Source organism: Erithacus rubecula (genome assembly GCF_903797595.1).
Source record: "Erithacus rubecula genome assembly, chromosome: 2".
In the NCBI taxonomy this organism is placed as follows: domain Eukaryota; kingdom Metazoa; phylum Chordata; class Aves; order Passeriformes; family Muscicapidae; genus Erithacus; species Erithacus rubecula.
The window spans coordinates 44,322,071-44,346,116 of NC_136685.1; the positions used below are offsets into that span (position 1 = coordinate 44,322,071).

Sequence of the window (24,046 nt, forward strand, 5' to 3'; positions counted from 1 at the left end):
ATTTTCATCACCACATTTACTGCAGGGTAAGTATGGACAGGGATGTGGTAACAAACAAACGAGTGTGAGCTAGCTCATAACCTTGCTGAAGAAATAATTTGACAGAGGTTGTACCACTGTAAAGAGGCAGCTACCACAGACAACTGGCACACAGAAATTTGGTCATGTGTCCCCCTCTTTAGCTGAAATGTTGAAGTGGGATAGAAGTTATGAAACATACTACGTGACCTGGAACCATGTGCTGCACACTGAAGTACTAGACTGGGGATCCTTTGGGCCTTTACTGTAAGTCTCAACCGATTTGGGGATTATCTTAGATTCATACTGCCTATGGCTTAGCAATTTATTTGCTGCTGGCTGAGAAAAATAAAAGGAAGTCCCCAGTCTGTTTCTAATAACATTTTCTAATGCATACACAGAGTCCCTGAGCTGTGAAACACAGCTGGGAGATGCTGCCTATAATTCTTTGAGGATAGGAGTCCACAGAAAGAATGAGGATGATTAACTGAAAACTCAGAAAATGGGAGTTTGGCGGTGTCAACAAACACCTGGGAAATACCTGGCTATATGGATACAAAAACTGCAAAAATACTTATCAGTCCAATCATATGGACACAGATTAATGAGTAGATAGGCATTTTTCAATTTAGACGACCTGGACTGAGATCTGTTTTGAATTTACTGTGTCTCCTATTACAAGAAATCAATGTAAAAGTTCACAGTAATAAACTTCCAAAGCTGATGTTCTGCATGTAATATGTCATACACTTAAAATATGCTTAAATTTAAACCATTACTTAAGAAACAGTCTCATTAACAGGCAGCATCTCCTATTACAACAAATTAGAAAGTATGGCAAATAAGGAAATTACAGTTGTATATCTGACAAAAACAAATCATATTAGCAGTACATCAAATCATGTTAGCAATCCTACCATTATACCTAGAAAAGCAAAGGAAAAAGCAAACTATGTTTTAAACACTGAACACCAAAGAATAACTGTGGCAATCTTATAATCTATCTAATAAGATGGTATAGCTCACTTTTTCAACTGAGTATTATAGCATGATATGCATATTTTCTAATGAAACAATATAATCTATATATTTGCCTAACTTCAAAGTGTGCATTCTAATGTTGACTAGTGTTATTTGATCGGCCAGCATGTTATAAAGATGGCAAAAGATGTCTACAGATTAATTTAGTTTTTTTACAGATTTTGAAAGGCAGCTCCTTCTGCAGCAGCTTTGTCTCTGCCTAGTTTTAACTCATGCAATCCCAAATGTGAATGCAATCCAAGGAATGAAACGCAGGCCCAAACAAAGGCTCACTATATTTTAGCACGTGTGGCAAATACTTGCAAACAATCATCTGAATCTACACAGTAATACATGCATTATTTACAATAATCCTAGGAGGATAAATGATCTTACAGAATCATTACTTTTAATACCATATTTTTCTTTCCATACAACTAATAAAACTATGTCCTTTTTTGGATCATTGACACAATAAAAACAGACCTGGTAATTCATAGAGAGCATTAAGATTAAAATACAAGTGTTTTTTAAGGAAGATGTTAAGGGCCTGCTTCTGCAATCTGTTGAGAACTTTTCCTCCTAATTGAAACAAAGACTGAAAATGGTCAGCACTTTTGAGAACTAGCAATTTGATATGAAAATGAACTATGACTCAACTTTCAAAGCTGATTTTTCTGCTTACTTACCACCATTTTCATCTGCAGTTCCATCTAACTGAGGTATTGAGAGATTAGTTAGGAGCATATTGTTACTGCTCCACTCCATTTCTTCCTCCGAAGATGAATCCTCTTCTGTTGAACTTCGATGCATATTTTTGCCAGCTGACCTGGAGGAAAGTGAAGGAACTAACTGATGCATAATACTGTTATTAGATAACACCAGGAGCCACAGGGAAGGGGAAACTCAATGGGGTGTGGTACCATGTGGTTGTGTAACTTTGGGGAGCAAAAGGAAATAAAAATTTTGCCATATTTCTCACTAAGAAAGTCAAAATATTATTCAGTGTTACTATTTTAAGAGGCAACAGTGGTAGCCAACCATTTTAAACAGCAGGATTCACTAACTTAAGCAGATACAGGGAAGGCATTTAGAAGGTTAATTTTAGTTCAGCTTTAATGAGATTTAATTTCATTGCTTCAAAGTACTTGAAATTTGAAGACTAAACCAACTATGCAAATTTCTTCAGTTTAGCTGTTAGCAAACAGATGTTTGCTTTTTTGTGTTGTTTTTTTTTTTTTTAAATAAATCTCTACTGTATTATAACAATTATCTCTCTTGGCAGGCTGAACTAAATTATGACCAACAAAACTGTTTCATTCCACCTCTCACTGAATGTTCTGAAGCAGTTGTTGTTAATACTTAACCTGATTTACTAAGTTAACTGTTCTACATTGCCAGGTTCACAGTCATAATTTCAACTGGGAAAAAAAGAAGCATACCTACAAAGAAAAGCTACCATGAATTTTTTGTGTTTTTATGGTGGCATGCTTTATATGGGCATGGGGGAAGGAAGACTATCATAGAAAACCACAAAAAACAAATCCTCCTGTATATTATAACTATACCCTCTTAGGAATTTCATTTCTTCTCTAAAATAAAGTGTGAGATGGACAAAATTCTTAACAGAAATAAGCAATTCTGTGGCTACACAGAAGAAAGCAAGCCAGATACATATTAAGGAACTGAAGTTTGGGGTTTTTAAATTTGTTTGTTGTTTGTGTTATACCTCAAAAGATATAAATACAAATGTTTTGAAGTTACAGGAAGAAAAATTGGCAATATCCTAAATACAGTTCACTTTTGCAGAACTCATTTTTATGACTGGAGTTAGACCAGCCTGAATTACATGTATGGTACCACCCCAGACATCTGAATGTCAGCACAGTGATAATTTAGAAGAGGACAGATTTGTTAGTTCAGGAACAAGACTCAAATGTAACCTATGTAATTTCCACTGAGGAAGCTTGACTTGGAGAATCAACTAACAAGCACAGCTAGATACAGTCTCCATGCTCTAAATGAGCTTAGTTGTCCCTCTTCTAGGTTCCCAAAACATGAAAAAGCACAGCACAAAGCAATTAGTTTGATATGCAAATTAATACCAAAATGGGGATGTTTCTTCCAACCTGAATTATGCTGTAATCCCAGGTAAATCTTAGTCAACTTTAGTAAATCAAATCAGACTGGAGATGACTTTTGCAGATAAACTGGATTTCTCCTCATTTAATCCCATCAATCTGGATTCCAGGAAAATTTATGTATCACACACAATATCACCATACATGAACCAGTCCAGGACTTGGTGGGTTTTTCTCCAGCTCAATACAAATCTAACCCAAGCTATTTGTTTCACTCAATAGGGTGTGGTTACTCCTCATTGGCTCAATATATTTTCTGAGATAATGCAAGATGGTAAATACTCACTAACAGAAAAGCCATAATATGGATATGCAAGGATGCATTAAGAAGCCATATAGATGGGATGAGCCTGAGCAGAGTAAAGTCAGATCTATCATTAGACTCAAACTGGTTCTTCATGCATGAGCAGAATCATGCAGGGACAAATATACCCATAGCTTGTGTCAGAAATCAGTCCAAATTCTGTAGAGATCTCAGTGAAACAGAACTTGAAATTCCCTCGAAACAGAAGTTCACTCCCTGTGGAAGCACATGGTATGTACATTTTCCTAGTGGTTTCTCTCTGGGATTAAGGTGTAGGCATATGTGAGCAAGATATTATTGAGACAGCTCATCAAGTCTCTGGAGTTTTTAGATAGGATTCTCTGCTGTATGAAAGCAGTTAATTGCTTCACAATCCCACCTGACTCCTGAAGTTGTGCAGTCAAGCCCATACAGAACTGTGCCTGAGCTAATGAATTCTGCAAGATACAGATTTTCACAGTAACTACCACTAAACTGAAGTTAGATCTTAAGTGTTTTTGATGGAAATTTCAACTTTTCAGACTACTGTGAGGGAAAAAAACATAGAAAATCAAAGGTCAGATAGGAAAACTAGCTTTAGAGATCAATTACTTCTAGAACTAGGAGACTAATGAACTAACTTCTGGTTCTGTTACAACTTTAATGTGCCTTTGGGAAATAAAAGAAGCATTTCTATACCTCTCTGGTCCTCTGAAATACAATATGATTACAATTTCTGATATAGGAAAAAACCTCAAATATAAAAATGTTGTGTCTGTGAAGTTCCTCATACTTCAAACAGAAATATCAGAAAGTGGGCTGAAAACGGGTCAAGAGAAACTGGACATAGTTTCTTTCAATGTCTGTCAGTGCAGACTGTACAAAAGGTCATTACAACCTGAGAAGGTGTTCCAAGAATCTTGGCCTTAAACATATTGAAGTTGCTGACCTTTAGCAGTCAAGCAGAGTGAGTAACATTCATGTTTTGATTTAAGCTTTGAACATGGAAACAAATAGTTGTTTCTTCCTCAGGTTGCTTGGTTAGTTTTCATATGAATACTTCTTAAATACTGACTTTAGTAAAAGATGCACAAGATACACCTTAACATTTGTATCATATCCAAGCTTTGACCTTACAAGCAAGTTACCACTAAAGGCTTTCTTGTATTTGAACTTGTAGAACAAAAAGCCTACTTAATTTTTCCTCAAAGACCAAACTTGAAGCTCATGTTTGGCCAAACCTAGACACTTAATCGTTATTTTCAGGTGACACTGATGATTCACATAATCATCTGAACAACTTGCATTCCATCCCAAGACCTGCACAGATTCTTTTTTTTTTGCTGTCAACAAAGACCTCTTTACATCTCATTGGGCTCACTGTATACTTAAACAACATGGTAGGAAGGAAAGATCTGGCAGAAAAAATAACATATTAAGGAAAGAAAATATATACCTCTGTTTTTGCCCAGGCTCTTCCATGCTACTGTCCCACCTCTGGGACATTAGCAAGCTCAGTTCCATTTCTTCTTTCTCACACTGTGGCTCATTTTCTTCATCATCACTGTTCTGAGAATTTCGCCAGCTTCCAAGAGAACGATGGTGAGAGAGTGTTTTTTGATGTCCCATCTGATATCCATCATTCTCCAATCCAGCCAACAGATCAATCATGGCCTCATCAGCACTACTGCCCACTGCAGAAAAAGCCCATACAAGTAGAATCTATATTTTGTTCTACTTGTAAATGACTAGTTATAGTCTACCAGTAAAAAAAACCAAACAACTAAACAAAAAAAGCCCATCACTGTTTTAAAATCTGCTAGTTTGTTACTGTCTAAGGCAAGGCATGCTACAGAAACAAAGCTCTTTTCCTATCTTATCTTTTGAAATTTTATGATTCATCTTTTCTACTCTGTATCTAAAACTTTGACAACTTTCTTTATTTCTAATACTTCTACTACTCCTCTTCTGATTGCACTAGATATAGTGGACATGCTTCTCTCTCTCCACTCTCCTATTACCTCCTCACATTCAGTAAAGCTTCCCTTTCCCCTTTAATTTCAACTTGAGTGCCAGCTTCTGAAGTATCACTGCCTCCACTTGCTCAATAGCTGCATTAGCTTTGTTAGGCACTTCTTTCTGCATCACTTAAGGACTTTCAGTCACTGCACCTTGTGAAAAAGGATGCTGATTTTAACCAACTATTCGTCATTCTGTTCTTAACTATAATGCTCAACTTCAGCTCCTTTTTCATGTCACTATAAGCTGTTCTATTCCAAGGCTTCTCTACACCTAAAAGTTTACCTGATTTTAGTCCTCTCTTAAATTTTATATTTTCTTTTATTTAACCCTAGCTCACAGTAATTTATGTAGGTATCTTTTTTATTTTTCCTTAAAAATCCTTTCAAGTCACATTTTTTTTCTCACTTTCATCCTACTTACCTATCATCTGACCTCATAACCAACTTATGACCTCCAGTCTATCAGGCATCTTTGTTACTTCTCTCTCCTTTTCTGGCTGAAGACAATCTCTACTTTCTTTCCTCAGGAAGCATCATATGATTACAATGATCTTGAGAATTACAGATCTCAGCATTGGTGAGAAAGGCATTATTCAGATTTTGCAAAGGCTTCACAAGATACTATGCAACCCTTTACAACAGAAACCATCCCTTTTCCCAGAGTTTTTGAATTAACCCATTTTCAATTATACTTTCTGTTCTTGGCTCCTTTTCCCATTGTGAGGCTCATCATTAAACTCCAACATCTATTTCATATCAATATGAACCTTGGGGTGCAATTCACAGTGAATAGCAGAAATCATGTGGTTCACAGTCCCTGTGGCACTACAACTCTACTAAAGGAAGAGTGACACTGGTGCAGGCTATGAGGGAGCATAAGAGACTCCAATATGCAGCATGTTACTCACAGTCGCACAAGACACCAGGATCAGCATGACAAGATGGGAGAAGAGGAAAAAAGATCAAAAAAAGTCATATAATCTCAGTTTGATTACCTAGTCAATGGAAAAAACCAGACCATTTCAACACACTAATTTGGTAGAGCAATTCAAATGTAGAGTCATAACGCATACTCTACATATTATTTTAGCCACTTTTTATCCTCTCAGGTCTGCTCATATTTGCCAGCTCCCACAGAATTTCTTATAGTTCTTTGAATAAATCCAAATCCCTTGCCTATAAAACTTGTATAATCAAAATCTTGCTTATTCTCTGCAAAATAAAACAGCACTACACTCTTAATCTAACTTCACCTACTCCTCCTTTCTTAGCAAGAAAGGATTTCAAGGTTGTATATTGTATTACCCACAGACATACACTGTTGTCCAAGCACATACCCTATAGGTATCAAAAGAAATGAAGGCTACTATGGGTTTTAAATATTCCTCCCTGCCCCACACTATGTGGTTCATATTGACATTATACAGTATGTTTACCAAAGAACATACATAGAGATAAATCATGAAATATATGCTTTCCATCTCCTTTAGAGTATTTGTACTATTTCTACCTCACACCGTTTTTCATACAAGTTTCTTTTTTGGTTATTTTATGGTTGTTTTCCCTTCGTGTCACTCACAATTTTACTGTCATGGCTTTTCTCCTCCTCTTTAATATTTTGCTTCTTGTTTTTGCCTTCAACCATTCTTTGTAACTAAAAATTTTGGGAAATGCTCTGCTGCAACTTGCCTCTCATTATCAACCTACTATTGCCCAGTATCTCTAGACATCTGAGCTTCTGAAGACAGATCATATGCATGTTTTCTACCTTAACTGTATGAAAGATGCAGTCAGTAACTGCAAGAGTATCATGGACAGTCAGCCAAAATCCTCTTCATTCTGATAGTTTTAGTCTTATAGCCCTAGGAGCATAAGGAAGAGCAATACCCACAAGGGACTGCATTGAGCTGACCTGGCAAGAGGACAGGGCTTACTGAACCAGTCAAACAGAGAAGCCTCTACAAATACAGTCTTGGTGACATTTCTTAAAAAACATAGGGTGTATTTTCATGGTGGGTAGGGTATGTCTGTGTGTGTGTGAAGTCTGAACCTGCTTGAAAAACTCCTTGAGATAAACCACTTACTTTCTTTCAGATGGGTAACCTAAGGGAAAACAAAGACTGTGGAACAATAAAATAGTCTGTAAAAAAAGACATTCCAGTCATACTCACTAAAAGCTGTAGTCTGATTCAGTCTTTGAGACAAAGGTTGAAAGCACTGACTATTTTCCACAATGTTTAAAATTGCTTCCTCATTAATAACTGCTTCCTCTTCTTTATCAGTATGCATCCTATCGGAGTCTTTAAAAGAAAAAAAAAACAGAGAATGTGTAAAACTTCCAAGTCAGACACCAATACATTATGAAAGCAAGCCACTTCAGAATGGATTTACTATCCAAGTATATTTCCATTATTTGCTGTAGCAATTTTAGAAAGGCTTACTCTAATAATAAAAGTAAAACCAAAACTACTCTTTGGATTTTTCATAACAAACATTCACAACTTCCTTGGCTTACTTCTATTAATAGTATAAACAGCCAAACCATGACATAGGTTAATGCCTAGACAGTTAGGATATTGAAAAAACTCACCTTTGTTCATCTGTTTATCATCATGCACTTCTACTGTATTAGCTGGTGTACATGGAAAGGCTTCAGGTGAAAGTACCTCAGAATGTAGTGTTAGCTCAGCAGAGAACTCCTCTGATCCATTACTGTAGTCCAACGATCCTGACAACGTTCTAGTTAATTGAAAAGCAAGTTTTAAATGGATATTTAAGGTTTGCATAGAATACTATATTTTATGACAAATGGCTAAACACTTACACAGAGAAGTCATTTTGCTTGAGAATTTCTTTAAGTCTCTTCTGAAAAAATTTTTCACTCTCTGTTGCTGGCACAAATCCACGGTCTTTAAAATTTGAAAAATATTTGTTATTCAGTTTTACTTCGATCTCTCAACACAGAGAGCAGCTAAAATGACTGATTTTATTAGGAAAAGGCTCAAAGTTGAAGTGCCTACTAATTTTCAGTGCCAAATCTGAGGACTGACTTTCCAAGTGCATTAAAAAAAAACTTTAAAATACTTCACATACACCCACTGATCTCATTTGCAACTACATCAACAGCATTTACAAATCATGATGCAATTACACCAAGGTGAGCATTCAAGAAAAATCAGTGAACAATTTTGAGATGTTTGGCTTATGAAGCCTGAATAACATTACACAGACACACAGAAAAAAGTCAATCAGAAAGTAGTCTGCCTTAGCCGGAAACCTGCCTCTTTCCTTCTTGCAGTCCTCTGTCTTACTTGCCAAATATCATTCATATTTTCAAAGAAATATGCCCTAGGTTCTATGGAGAATAGCCTGTTTGTTATGCAATTATGTTGCAGAGCACAGTCTTCCCTGCGTAATGAATTTTACATAAAAATACAGGGATTTGTCTATCCTATTAGAATTTTAATCTAATATCACCTTAGCTATAATTCCACAGAAATTAAATGCCACTGCCCTTGTGCATAAACTACAGTGGAAAGCTTCAAGATAAAGAGATTTAGTTCTGTCAGTATTTGAATGTTTTCCATCACAAAGCATGCAATTTTAACTGCCATTATCATTCATTCTGTCTAGAATGCTTTGCAGACAGCTGAATCATGATGTTGTTAGGCAAGGTTACATCCTCTTACTTTCAAAATTGGAAAACACATACTGGACCATCAGTAAGCTCAGAAGTGAAAAAAAACAGTACATCTAAAAACCCCTCAAACTTGACACCCAATTTAAATTCTGTCCTCTTGCTTGCTTCTCATTCAAAGTTTTGGATTAACATCTGCACAATTTTTTTTTTGTTTTTTGTTTTACCTTGCGACTCAGGTGGCTTAATCTGAGAAGATTCACATTTCTGTCTCCGTCGCTGCTTTTCATCCTCCCATATAGCTTGCAAACCAGGGTTCCTGCCAATCTGGGCTGAAATATGCAATTATACATGAAGGGAAATCTGCCAAAATGACAAAGCATTCTTTCCCCAAACTGGATTCTGACACTTTTCTTCATCTCTTTGTCATTCTAGCCTGCTATTTTTTAATTGCCATTCCTGCCTTACTCTAGGATTTGGTATTATATAAAAGTTAAGGCGTAACTTCATTTGTTTTCAATTTATCCTATTTGTAATCTAGATATTTGGCTTTTTCTTGTCTTCCCAACAAGAAGTGTATATATATGTATATATGTATATAGAGGTGTCTGTACATACATATGCATATATGCACACATATGATGTTGGTAATTCCCTTTATTATTCTCCCTATAGGTCTGAAAACTTCTGCTACACATTCACAAAAATCCCTTTATATCGCTATTATTGCTCTGATAGGACACTATTTTTATAACCTCTTTTCTTTCAGAGTTAATTATTTTTAAAAAACTTTATAAATTTGGAGATCAACAATTCACTGGCACTGAAATATGAATTGTGATAAGATGAGCTTTAAGAGTGAACTATGACAACATGGTTTTTGTTCTAAAACCATTTTACATGGAAAGTTAATGTCTCACCTTCAATATCCAGTTGATTCAAAATGTCAGCAGCTACTGCATCCACCTCCAATTCACAGGTACTTTGTGGCTCAACACCTTTCAACATTAAAGAACTGTGACAACATAAATACCACAGGTTAATTTTATCATTACACTGAGTTTGAAACATGCATTATAATTGTTTTTTAACTGGACTAATAGCTAAAATTATTCAGAACAGGAGTGACTAATTGAATGCACAATTATCAGTTGCCATCCTCACCTGCAAGTCCTTAAACAAATGATCATATCCAAAACTAGTTAGATAAGAAATCTGTATCTTCAACTTAAAGGGTTTAGCTTTTTCTTTTGTGAGGAAAAGAGAAAGAGCTGGTAGAGAACTCCAAGTACTAAAGCAATTACAATAATGTTCTCCTCCTGAAATACAAGATGAAATTTTCTACAGAACTCAGCCAATAGAAACAGATGTGTAGGCAGGATCATGCACCCAGAAAATACAGTGGTAAGAAATTTTGTCTCTCATTCACAGTTCAGAACAATGCAGAGCACTGTAACATTTACAGCTAGTTTTCCTGGAGATTTTTCTTTATTTAGCCTGGTGAATAAGAAAGTGTATTAACACCCAAACACATGCTGAACTAAGGATAACTGGCTTGATGAAAACTTAAAATACTAGAAACAGATTCAAGATTGTTGTAGAATTATCTGATCTCCTTTCTGCTGTGCCTTTTCAGAAATGCAAATGTCAGTGACCTTCCACCTGCTGCTGTCAGTGAACAAATTTTAGACTAGACATAAGGTGTTTTTTTATCACAAAGGTGATGAGATGCTGAAACAGGCTGTCAAAAGAGGTGGGAGATTTCCCATCTCTGAAAACATTCAATGCCAGGTTACAGGGCTCTGAGAAACCTGATCTAGTTGAAGACATTACTGTTCATTGCAGGAGGGCTGGAGTAGATGACATTTAAAGGTCTCTTTGAACCCAAACTATTTTACGATTCTAGGCACACTTTTAAAGACAATCCATTGCCACCACATCCTTCCGTTCCCAGTCATGCTATCAGCTGAGAAACAAACCCACAATATGCTCAAAATGCATACTTTTCATGTCACACACTTTGGGTGTTCATTCATCAAAGGATTCAGAGTTTTGCCTGCACAGTGGGCAACAGGGATTGCAGGCAAGCTGAAACTCGTATTTTAATCCTACAGTTAGAAACAACTGCAAGATCACTGGGAAACGAGACTGAGGGAAGAGGTTGCAAGAATTGCCAGCTGCTTTTACAAAATCAAAAGCACTTCTAGGAACAAGCAAAAATAGACTATGATACAGGATGGTCAGTGATATCAGAAATGTGGTAAAGACTTGCCTTGACTTGTCTGGAGGATACAAAATCAAAGATCTGAGCTTTCCACTTTCACTTATTTCCTCTTCTAAAATACAGTAAAAAACCCCAAAGCTAATGGGGGTTGGGGAGAAAGAAGGAAAGCTTTTGAAAAGTTTAAGAAAAAAAATGTGTTTTAGCGACCTACTTCTGAACAGTTTGTTTGATGACTAAAACCATTAAAAGCTTTTGCTTTTCCTCTGACAATGATGGCTTTCTATTGTTTTCCCTTCATTCAGTTAGGATGTTTTGTAAAAAAAACCCAAAAAACACAATAGTGTCATGTCTTGATTTTCTACATCTCCATCAAGAGTATGGTCAGTGATTTGAGAACTGATCAAGACCAAAGACAAAATTGGCCGAGACCTTCTCAAGTAACCAAATTTCTTACTTATAGGAAACTGTAATATGAATTTCTCATATAAAAATAACACTAAATTCAACATCACTGATTGAAAACAAACTGGTAGATTTTAATGTACTTAAGTATTTTTCCATAGTTATATTAATTTGAAGCATGTTCTTTGTCTGCAACTCATTCAAACAATCTGAGCAAGTAGAAGGAAAAGAGTTAGCTCATTTTGCCCAAGCTCTAAATCAAATAGATATGAGGAGCCTTTCTGTCAAAAACTACAGTATTTCAATTTCATGGCATACTATTACAATTAAAAACCCTGAGCTAATAACAGGCCTTTTCTAAAACAAATCTAGGATTTATCCTTATAGCTGTCATTAACACTCATGATGAAGGCAGGGCTGGCTATCAAAACTGTGCACTCTAAAGATTTATGTGGAAGCTCATAAAGACACCTGACACACAGTAAATTCTTCACCATACTTGAAGAAATGTCTTGCCAATAGAACTGGTTCATTAGCTGGGCATTGAACATCCTTGTCAAGGTGAAGTGCTCAACACTCACACTAGATGAAGTTGTGGCAGTAGCACCACAAGCTTCTGCAAAATTCATGTAAGCCACAAAAGCCAAAAAGTCATTTGCGCCCACTTCAGGAAAACCCTTGAAGGGCGTATGAAAGCAGAGCAGCTTTAACTGGCCTTTCTAACATTTTAATTTATGTTGATTAAAACAAAACCATGAGGTGGTGAGGGGGGAGTACAAAGTGTCCTGAAGTAGCATTATTAAACACAGTTAAATGTCAAATATGTTCCAAAACATGCTGCTCTGGGAACTGCTTCATCTGAGTATTGGCAATAGCTTGGCAGCTGCTAGGTTTGGTGCTTTCACTCACCTAAAACAAATGTGTGCAACATATCAGGAAAATACACAAAATAACCATATTTCTCATTCTCCCTGATCAACACACATTTCCCCAGCAGCTGCAGTGCTGTTTTTAGCAGGTGAGAAGACATCATGATGAAGACAGAACATATCTGGTCTCCCTGCTGTAGTTAACTGAAAATACGAACTATTTCATGTCATTAGCAGTTGTAATGTCTTGGAAGATATTCAGAAGTGGCCTGTTCAATACAGATTGCTTTATTCAACAGACTAATCATCTGCCTCACATTGCATGCATCAGTTTTGCTAAGAAAAGTAGTGGTTTAGGTAATGCTGAAACCATGACTTGAGAATATCTGTATTAGAACAAGGTCAGAAAAGATGAATTAGCAAGTCCCAGGCAAAGCTTTTCACAGCATCTGTGTTTCATTTTGTAAGAAGAAATATAAGGAGAATTGTTCACAAGATAAAACTTGTAATACAGATATATGAAAAACAAGGTTAAGTGAAGTAGTGTAGAAGCAACCCAACTGCAGGAGAACAAAAATTTACTCTCTGAAGAACCAAGATAAATCAGGGTTGCACAACACTGAATTGCCATGGCTAGGCTATTTGGGATAGTATTACCAGTTAATTTTAAATTCCCTTTACACACTAGGTGAAAAACTGCAATAAAAAAAAAATTACATTTTATTAAAAGTATTAAAAACTCCAAATATATTATTTTGAGAAGAGAGAAAATGGTCCTTATTTTTGAAGATAGTTCACACTATCCACTGATATAAAAACTATAGTTTAGGATGACACTTGTGCTCAAAGAAACTACCAATGTTTAGCTTATCAGACATTGAGGCAATTAATTAAAGCTACAGCAAACACTTTTTTTAAAAAAGTGCTCACTACATACAGCTAGATAGATCAAAGCCCTTAAAAACCCTGAAGAATAATCAACAAGGTGTCAGTATCTTAATTCACCAATATTCATGAAAGCCAAAGGAAACAAGTTGTGTAATGGCCACCATGTGAGGTATTTGTAATGTTAAACTGAGCACAAGGGACAAAAACTAACTCCATGGAGAATCTGAAAGGTGTTACTCAACTGCGCTGATAAGCACTCTAAAATTTGACATAATAATTTTCCATACTCTGTTCATGGCAAGAAAACATGCCCTTGTTTTCAGGATGTTCAAGTGACTTAAATAACGTGCACATTATATTAAAAAATCAAATAGCTAAATAAAAACATGCACAATCTGACAAGCGAGAAAAGCAATTATGACAGTCACAAACCTAGCAAAAATCTGCAATATTACATATCTGCTAGACTGTGCAGAAGTGTTATTTGTCAAATCTCTCCACTTCCATTTAAACTAGCATCTAATAGCAAATCTAGGATTCAAAAAAAGAAAGTGATTCTCAAAAGCAGTCTACCAATCATTCTTCTTTTAACACATCATGTCCAAGTGGTAGACTAGACTGGCAGATACTGTAAGCCTGATGTTTAAAACAAAGTTTTCTCAATGGAACTCACAGAAGTGTTTTATCATTTATTATCAGCTGCCTGAGTGGGATAACAAAATGCGTCCCATGTCCAGAACTCCTGATGTCAAAAACTGTTGGATTAGCACTACCAGATTCAAGTGACTGCTCCATCTTTCAGGTTAGGCCTTGCAGATTTCAGTGCAATAATACTAGCAAGTATTATACCTAAAAGTCTTACAACATCAGAGATTCCTGGGCACTAGAGATTTTGGACATTTGTCTACTTGATAACAGAATCACTCTAGAATTACATTTTAAGTGTCTCTGGCTCAATAAAGTGCACTTATCATAGCAGCAAGTCAATAATTTGGAGATTTACCAGGAGCAAGACTGGGTTGCAACCAGAAGAACCCATGGCTGGGTTGAATGCTGTTCTTGGTAAGTGGCCAAGTAGCAGGGTGCTCTCTAGCATGAAAGAGAGAGTTCAGTCACCAAGAAACTTTGGCATAGTACTCAAACATTTTTTGAAATAAGGAACCATCACCAACATTTACTCATGCAAAATGCTGCTCATGTTACACATGTGACTTTTAAATTTTGCATAGTACCTTCCACGTATCCAGAATTGTATTTAAGGTGATATACTGTGTTCCAAAGTCAAGAAATGTCCAATCACTGGCACTGCTTGGTTAAACAAGAGAACTTGTTAACTGCCACTTACAACAAGGAATTGGCAGATACATGTTGGACTATCTCTAAAATGTATTCTTAAATAGCAGTCAAGTGGTAAGATTACAGCAAGTAAAAAAATTTTGCTAAACAATTCACAAAACAGTTATATATCTATCTCAACTTGAACTGGACAGAACTTGAAGAGGGCTGGATAATAAAGTGAGAGGACTGTGAAGGTATTGCACATGAAACTAGAAATGAACACAGCTGTTGATATGTAAGTAAGTATGCTGGGAATACAGAACATACTTTGTTAAGAAAAGAGAAATAAAGGAAGAAAGGCAGCTTTACAGCTATTGAGTAATGCTGTAGACTGCAGAATCAGAAACAGCTGAGTCACAGTAATTTCAGGCACAATTAAAAGTATTTCCTTGGATAGGTATCTTATACTATTTAGGTCAGATTCACCCTCAGTAAGGCTGATCATACAATTTCAGATCCATTAAGCTAACCTAGAAGCAAATTTTCAGAATTTGAAAGGAAATGAAGTAGGAAGAGAATATGAAATTGGCACTGCAGTATGAGTTTGATCACAATAACACTGTTTTAACTGATGACTCCCACAAATAAAGCAGGAGAAATTTTAACAGGCAAATAATTTTGTGTAGATACAGAACAGAGTAAAATCAGGACTGGAAAAGTTTACGTTTGTTCTTTGCTATGGCATGTATGTCCTACAGCATGGGGAAGACAGTCATGCTAGAACACCCTCAATATAAATTTAATTTTCTAGACAGAAGAATGTTTAACACAGTATCAAATGTAAACAATTTCAGTTGCAGGAATCATAAATGAGTTCCTAATTTATTGAAGGATTTAAAGAGCTATTTGGTTATATAAAAGGGACAGAGCATCGATACAGAATGTGTAGAACTGAATATAGACCAGTTACTTCACAACTCATTAATACAGCAGTGTAGTAATGAAATATGCTGATAAGGCAAGCCAGCAGACATGCTGGATACATGACCAGACATTTCATAGTATCAGAAACCAAAAGTAGGATAACTCAGAAGAAGAATAGAAACAGGATGTCCAAGTTTAGATTTTAAAATTTAAAAATGAGATGAAAGATCCTATAGGAACTTATAATGAAGTCCAAACAGAAGATTCTCAATTGGAAAAAGAGCGAAGAGAAACATCTTGTACTAATAAATCTAAAATGTTCAGAAGCCAAATTGGCATGATAAATGAAACTGTAAAATGTATTGGGAACTACCACTATCATTGCATATGGTGCACAGAGAATTTGTGTGGTATGTTATGTAGCATTCAGGCTTTATGTGCAAGAAATAAATTCCTGCTGGCAGAAGTACAGCAAACAAATCCCAGGAAAATGGACAGTCTTGGTATTTTTCCCATAATTGTTAATGTCCCACTTCTGGAACATATGTGAGTGCTGGAGAAGGACTGGCACGAGTGAGGTGCTGCTGCCCTGGCTGTATACATGGAAGTGTGGAAGGAGGAAAGAAGACCTGTGATTACAGCCATGAGGATGCATCCTTGGCTCCTGCTCTGCTGAGCTCATCCCTCCCAGCTTTGACAGCCAGGAATCACTACTTTGCTTCCTTTTTATCGGCCCTCCCCAGATCTGTATAAAGTAACATCAGATAATCCTGGTCTAACTTATGATCCAGCCTTTAATGTTTAAGTAAGCTGGCTTGTGAAACCAAGCCAAATAAAGTTGAAATGGACTGTGAATGAAATATGCAGCCAAAAAAAAGAAACAGCCCAAGAACAACTGCACATAAAGGAACCAGAGGTAAAACTGCAATACAAACATCAGTTGAATGCTGTAACAAAATCCCCTTAAAGCAGTAATAATGTAATCAACACAAGCTCAGGTTTTTTGCATGCTAGAAAAACCTGAAGTATGGTTTAATGCACACACTTTCTACTGGGGAAACTAATTGTCCCAGTATATAACACTAGCAGAAGTGTGGCATATTGAGCCCAGCAAGGTCTTCAGAGAAGAATGACATGATCCACCTAAAGACTGAGAAGATTATTAGATGACAGAAGGACCTGCCAAGTGTAAGCAAACAGCTTAAAGAATGAACTTGCTGCTCCTTCTTTACAGAATAAACTGCAAATCAAAGTAGCTTCAGATACTGTGAGTTTCTCTCCCCTCCCCAACTCTGGCCACAAACCCCCCAGAAATACTTCGTTTTCTTATGGAAGTAAAATGATTACAAATTACAAACTGTAGAGTAGGAAATGCCTAGGAAAAAAAGGAAAAGCATGGGAGAGAGATGAAAATTCTAAGCTGAGGTTATTATGTAGGTACCATTTGAAAAACAAACTGAAATGCTGATAACACACTGTACACAGAATCACAGACACATTAGGGTTGAAGAAGTCCTCTAAGATCATCACATCCAACTATTAATCTAGCAGTGCTAAGCCATGTCCTGCAAGCACCACATCCATGTACTTTTTGAACTTCCAGGAGATTCCACCACTTCCTGGGCAGTCTATTCCAATACCTGACCATCTCTTCAGTGAAGAAACTAATATTCAATCTAAACCTCCCCTGGCACTTTAATGGTTTATTATTGCAATTATTGTTTATTATTGTAAATGAATGTAAATTATTTTACTTATTGTTTATTATTACAATAATTTATTACTCCCCTTTTATCAGGCCATTTTATTTTGTCCTCCCACTTGTTACCTGGGAGAAAAGACTGACCCTCACCTGCCTAAAACCTCCTTTCAGGCAATTATAGAGGACAATAAGGTCACCCCTGAGCCTCCTTTTCTCCAGGCTAAACACCCTCAGCTCTCTCAGTCACTGCTCATAGGACCTGTGCTCCAGATCCTCTACCAGCTCTGTGGCCCTTCTCTGGACTCACTCTAGTCCCCCAAAGTGCTTCTTGTAGTGAGGGGCCCAAAACTGAACACAGAATTCTAAATCAGTGAGGTCACATTAGTTAAGGATGATTACAAAAACACAATCTGTGAACTGATATGTAAATATTCTCTGTAACTATTAAGCTTGCTTTTAACTTTTCATCAAAGTCATCATTCCAAAATCCAGAAAGTTGAATTTTGCCCATTATTTCCCCACTGGATTTTTTAAACCACAAACCATCACGTGACCAAGACTATACAGAGAAACTAAATAATGATAATTTGTGTCACATAATCACTTCTTTAGAAAAATACATAAAACACATAAAGGTCCTTTAAATGAGAGACTGAACTCTGTATTACATGCAAGCTGATATATATAGGAACATACAACAGAAGTACAACATAATACAGCATACAACAGAAAACCTGAGATGCTGACCTTGGTATTTCATCTTCTTCCCATTCAATGAAAGATACATTGCTTGAATTTTCTGGCAAATGAGTTCTATGATGTTTACTTACACCTGATGTATCACCTAAGGAAAAAAGCAGAATGAGAAATTAATTAATTTCTGTGGCAATAGTTTTTACAAGTATGTCAGTATATAACAGCATTTATTATTTAATATTACCAGTCCACCTGCTCCTAAAGTACAAATAGCACTGCATGGCATCTTTACCCATTAACTATGCAACCACATAAATAATCTAATTTTCTTTCTAACATGTAGACACATGTAAGAAGAAAAATACACTACCAACACACTGACATTATTTGAACTACATTTGTTGCACTCTAATCATATCTTACCCTAAATTCCATCTTCGCCTATGTACAAAAATTTGAAAATAAATCACAGAGTCTGATGTAAACTTCAGAATTTAGTGGGTCCACAGCTCAAATCCCAATGAAAATTAGAAGCCAAAGAAAACACTAAATTCTGCTTCACACTTTTCCTTATTTGTGAGCTAGAAGGGAATATACAATATATTCCAGATACAATGGTAGTAGCAGTAAGTAGAAACTTGCAATGAAGGCAGACGTTGTCTGATCTACAAATAAAGAAAACACTAGGTTTGCTCAAAGGTCTCTGTGTAAGGAAGTGTGCTCCAAAGTCATGCTGGTGAAGTCCTCTCTGAAGAATTCCTACCTCCCTTGATGACTGAACCCTCAGTCTTCAGAGAAATGAAATACAATATACATAAGATGGTGGCACAATAAAGAAAAAGGCTCAGGAATGGAATCAGAGGGAGGTAGAATGGGAGAAGACCTTGAAAATTACCCAGTCTCCCACTTCTACCTGAAAGACCAGATCAAACCTTGAATTTTCTCAGCCAGGTTGGTGTAATGCACTAGCAGTTTTCTGGTATTTATTTTTCAGCCATAGCAAATTCTGCATTTGTTAAAGTTACACCAATTAACTAGATTGTCAGAGTAATTAGTAATTAAATATTTTATAGAACATGTATTTTTATTCTATAAATTTTGTAATAGTCTTGTCAATGTGAATTTTACTACTTGTCCTGTGCAGCTAGTCCAGGAAGAAACACTGCCATGTTTTTACTGAGTGGCACATCACCTAATTCTCCATATTAAAATGTAAGCTGACTATGCATGGAAACATCTCTTGTTATTATTCATCTGCAACTTAAATGTATCTCACAGCAGCTCTGCAAGATTATAGGATAACTGGTAAAATATATACTATTATTTTAAAAAATAATATGCATTTCAAATACCACATCACAGCAGCTTCAGTGCATTATTCCCTTTCTTATTCCCTATCATTGCTGCTTTCATATACTTCTAAAAATCAAGGCTCAAATTCTTGCATCAGTTTGTTTCTTCAGTAAAGTTAATCATAGGGATAGGAATTTAAAGACACTCAACATTCCTCTTATCTTGTTGGAAAGACCTTTAAAGACATATAGCAATGACACATCGAGGTCTTTCAGAGTCATATTACAGAAGCAGATTCAGCTACTGAAAAGTTTTGCAAACAGTTACAGTGGTATGTGGTACATGAATGAACAGGCAGTCTTCTTCACAGACCATAAAGACAAGGACTTGAGAAAATGAACTGCTGCACCTTCTGATACAAACTGATGAAAGCAGAACATTCCTGCTACTAGAAATCTGCATGCTGACCTCCTTCAGCCTTCAAAAAGATCAGCTTGTGTCAGTGAGAAAAATACCACTATGAACAGGCTCCCGAGGCTGCTTGCTAACACAAACAAACATATTCATTTGCCAGACTCATACCATCACCTGCAAGGGAAGGAAGAGAAGTATTTGCTGCACATCTTTTGGCAAAGGCTTTTACTGCTGTCTAAGAATCAATGTTTGGCCTAGCCTGTGTGACACAGCTATACCTGACTGAAAGGAATGCACACTTCCACAACACAGAGGCTGAGGAACAGGCAGGTGAAGTGTGTCAGGAGAAAGCAGAGGCTGTGCCTCCCACACCACTCCAACAGCTGAGTCAGAGGGTTGCTGTACAAGACAGGCTCCTGACAGCAGTGCTGCACCAGGGACAAGCCATTTGTCACTCGGCTGTGCCAGGAGCAATAGGCAGTGATCTGTGCCTGGGGACTCCAACACACTGAGGCAGGCTACTGATGTATGTGTGATGTGGAGCCATGCAAAGCAGAATGAACCTTCCTAGGAGCACTGCAGCCACTATCTGATCAAGCCAGACAAGGTAGCGTAATTTTTTTTCCTTTTGTTTTGCTGGATTCATCCCTAAAAGAATAGTAAAAGTCTACTGGACTCAGCCCCATGCTCCTTTTTCACCCCCTTGTATCCATTCAAAACTTAGGTCTCTCATCCTTAAATAAATGATGAAGGAGAATATAAACAGTTAATTTTTCATCTATCATCTGAAAGAGAGAAAAAAAATAGTATGGAAAAAGAATGGAAGGAACATTTGATACAATCACATTGCACGTTTCCAGAAGGCTGATCTGAATCTTTGGAAGACTAAAGGTACCTGACTATACTTCCTCAAGACTGAAAATCCTGAAGATGCTCTGTCCATGGCAGAGCTTTTGCCTTCCTACAGTTCTGACACCAACAAAAACATGCAGCCTATTGTTCAGTACAAAAAGAGTATTTTTCTTTAAACAAGATTTAGTTATGAAACTCCATGGGCTATTCTACTGCTGTCTGAATATACATGCATAAAAATAGGGAGGAAATTCACCATGATTATTGCTCGGCTTTTTTACAGGAAGGTATTTCACCATTCCTTTCAACTTTTGCTTTAGCTGTAGGTATAATTATGATTTAAGTAAACAATACTTATTTTACTAAATGGTACTTAACAAAGGCATACTTTTCCTACTGTTATCTCTCCTTTATAATGAAGAATTTAGAAGAATTAGGGATGTTTTCCCCAAACTTAATTTTTATGTCAGTGTACACATTCAAAATGCCAATTTTTTTAAATGCCTCCTGTGCTCACACACTATAATTCAAATTTTACTTTGCAGCAAATGACTTTAGCACAAACATAAGCATTTTAATTGAGAACACTGTCATCAGAGCAAAATAATTTGCCGTAATTTCGTAAAGACACTACTGCAACAAAAAAGAACTTGAATTTATGTAAGAATCAAAACCATAAAAAAACAACAGTATTATTATGCCATCTTTCATGTCCATTCTTCAACTAAATATCAACAATTTTTCATCTTCTAGAAAAGAGGTGTGGTCATCTCGTGAAACAGTCACAGCTGCACTGCTGACAGAGCACGTGAGACATACAGCATCTCACTTCAGGAAGCAGGCTCTTCCTCAGTCCCCACACAGAGGCATAAAAAGGAAAAAAAGCTACATATGGCCTTTGTTTTGACATAGAAAGCAAACTTTAGGGAAACAACATGATACTCATTCAGCCAAAATAAAGCAAGAGCCTGACAGCTAGAGATATCTTGTTCAAAATGGTAGTTTTTAGCCTTCAAAAGAATTATTTGGTCTTAAGAAATAAACATCTTACTTTTTCTCCTTGCCTTTCTGAATTTGACAGCAGCCAGGTTTATTAAATTCATTCCATATAAATTGTAGTCTATAAAGAGTTGGAGGAGGTAGGGAATATGGGCTTCATGAGGCTGGTAAGATTTGTTCATTATGGCTCCACCTTGCAGAAGCTCACAAACTCTAAAAGACAAATTAAGACATAAATAAATTATTTCAGTACAACAATATTGATATTTAACTTTAACAAAATATAGAATACTTAGACATTTTAAATTTTGCCTTAGATATATTTTTAACTTAAGAACTGTGTTTTCACAATAAGAGATGACCAAAAATGATCTCTGCTAATGATACAGTATTTGCGTGTCAGATGCAAAGCAGACTTGAATCCTTCAGCTTAAAAACCATGAAGCTCTCTGAAAAAACATCCTACAATATTCTATTCCTGCAAGTGATCCAAAAGCCACTATAGGCCATGGAAATCCTTCAACAGAACAACTGTGGCAGCTGTATGCCTACACAACAGTAGTAATTTTGACAGTCTAGTTCTCATTCACATATGTATGATATATATGACACATATAATGTCCTCCATGATTTTCAAGCACACTGTATAATCAGCAGAATCATTATACACACTGTATAATCAGAAGCAGTATTTTAAAACTCTATAGAAGGACAAATCCTCTTTTAAACATCTACATATTAAAAAATAACTGCAAGTATTTTGACAATTATAAACCAGTAAGTTTATCTCAAATTAACAGTATGCAACTACACAACAAAGAAAAGCACAAAGCATTTCTAAGTGTAACAAACTGGGATTAAAAATGAAATTTACGTAAAGTGTCAGTCCTTATTTGGGGGATAGGAGCAATTCAAATGTGAGAAGCTCCAAATTTTAAAACAACTGTCCTGTCATACATTAATACAGAAATCTTAAAAAGTGCAAAATTTCAGATGCCTAGAAGAAAAATCAGACAATCCTGTCTTATGATCATGTATTGGACCTTTTTAAAAATGTTACACTATGTAATAGCACACACTCAAGGGAAATAATTCCTCCTTATTTATTCCTGAATTTACTGCAGCTACTTTGACAGTAAGATTGAAATTAACAGCACTTTCATACAAAAGAACATTACCCTACTGAGAAATAGAGAACCTGTTTAGTAACAAAAGCAATTCCGTTTTCCAAGTAAATTTTAAATTCGGTCATTTTTTACTGGAATTAAAACCCACCAAAATTTACTTCACAGCAGATGAAGTGAAGCCATATGACAGACAGCTGCATTGTTTTCCTTAGGAGTTACAGGAAAAGTAAGCTATGCAAATTTGTCTAAGTGTTCACAAATTACAGTAAACACAGAACAACTAAATCATGTTTTGGTATTGCTTTCCTAATATTCTACTGCTTTAAAATACTAAATTTTCAAGTGTTTTGAAAACCATGAGACAATAACTTTTGAGCTTTTATTTTGCTAAGTTACTGATGAATCTTGTTTCAAACCTGACTTTTAAATTCAAGATATAAGGAAATCAGACAGAACTTCATACTTCCACATCCTTACCTTTTTACCATTGCAGGATTGTAAAGATAAATCTTCATAAACTGTCTCTCCTTTTCATGGTAACCATAAAAAGGCCTGAAGAGAAAGAGATAAAAGCAAGAAGCTTACCAGTTATGCTATGGCATTTATTCAATGGCATTTTACTATAATCAGTATTAAATAAGCACATCTATCTACCCAGCTAAAGATGAAGTTGTATTTCATTTAGGCCCAATAGTCTCTTATGCAAACAAACAAAATACCTGAAGCACTCTTATGCTGCTTTGAGGCACTGAGCAGCTGGCTTTCAGTAATGACTGTTCTGAAATTCTAAGGCAAGAGAGGTGAAAAACAGGCAGGTTCTCCTAATTTCTACTTGTTCTTTTCTCAGTTATTCAAGTAAAGGTTGTTATCAACAGTTTACTCTGCCCAGCTTTCATTATTGAGATGAACAGCTATACTACAACCTACATAGTTCTCACAAAAAGATCAACATCAAGAAATTTGGTAGGTGACCTTTGTTACTGTAAAAAAAAACCAAACCAACAAACCATCAGAAAGTTCTGACTGGAAATATAAACAAGTTATTGCAGCCACGTTACTCACAATATCTCGAAACCACCAAAATTGGCTGGGAACAGAAATATTATCTTTCTACATTTTACAATTAGAAAGAATGCATTTCAGAAATGCATTAAAAAAGCAAACAAAACATAGTGTTGCACAACACCATTAGCATTTACATTGTTTTGAAGATGAAAAATGGAATGCATGTATCTCAATTACGTGTGCTCTTACAGGA

The 24,046-nt window shown here is 36.1% G+C and overlaps 1 protein-coding gene across 1 annotated transcript in view; it reads right to left on the reverse strand.

Moving 5' to 3' along the window:
* The window catches only part of REV3L (REV3 like, DNA directed polymerase zeta catalytic subunit), a 111,116-nt gene that overhangs the window by 43,109 nt on the left and 43,961 nt on the right, over positions 1-24,046 (reverse strand). The window contains 10 exon segments of the mRNA XM_079298692.1: positions 1,728-1,867; positions 4,919-5,156; positions 7,655-7,783; positions 8,074-8,222; positions 8,308-8,392; positions 9,348-9,452; positions 10,041-10,135; positions 18,155-18,251; positions 21,714-21,874; positions 23,266-23,340. Of these exon segments, the coding sequence (XP_079154818.1) occupies positions 1,728-1,867; positions 4,919-5,156; positions 7,655-7,783; positions 8,074-8,222; positions 8,308-8,392; positions 9,348-9,452; positions 10,041-10,135; positions 18,155-18,251; positions 21,714-21,874; positions 23,266-23,340 (1,274 nt within the window).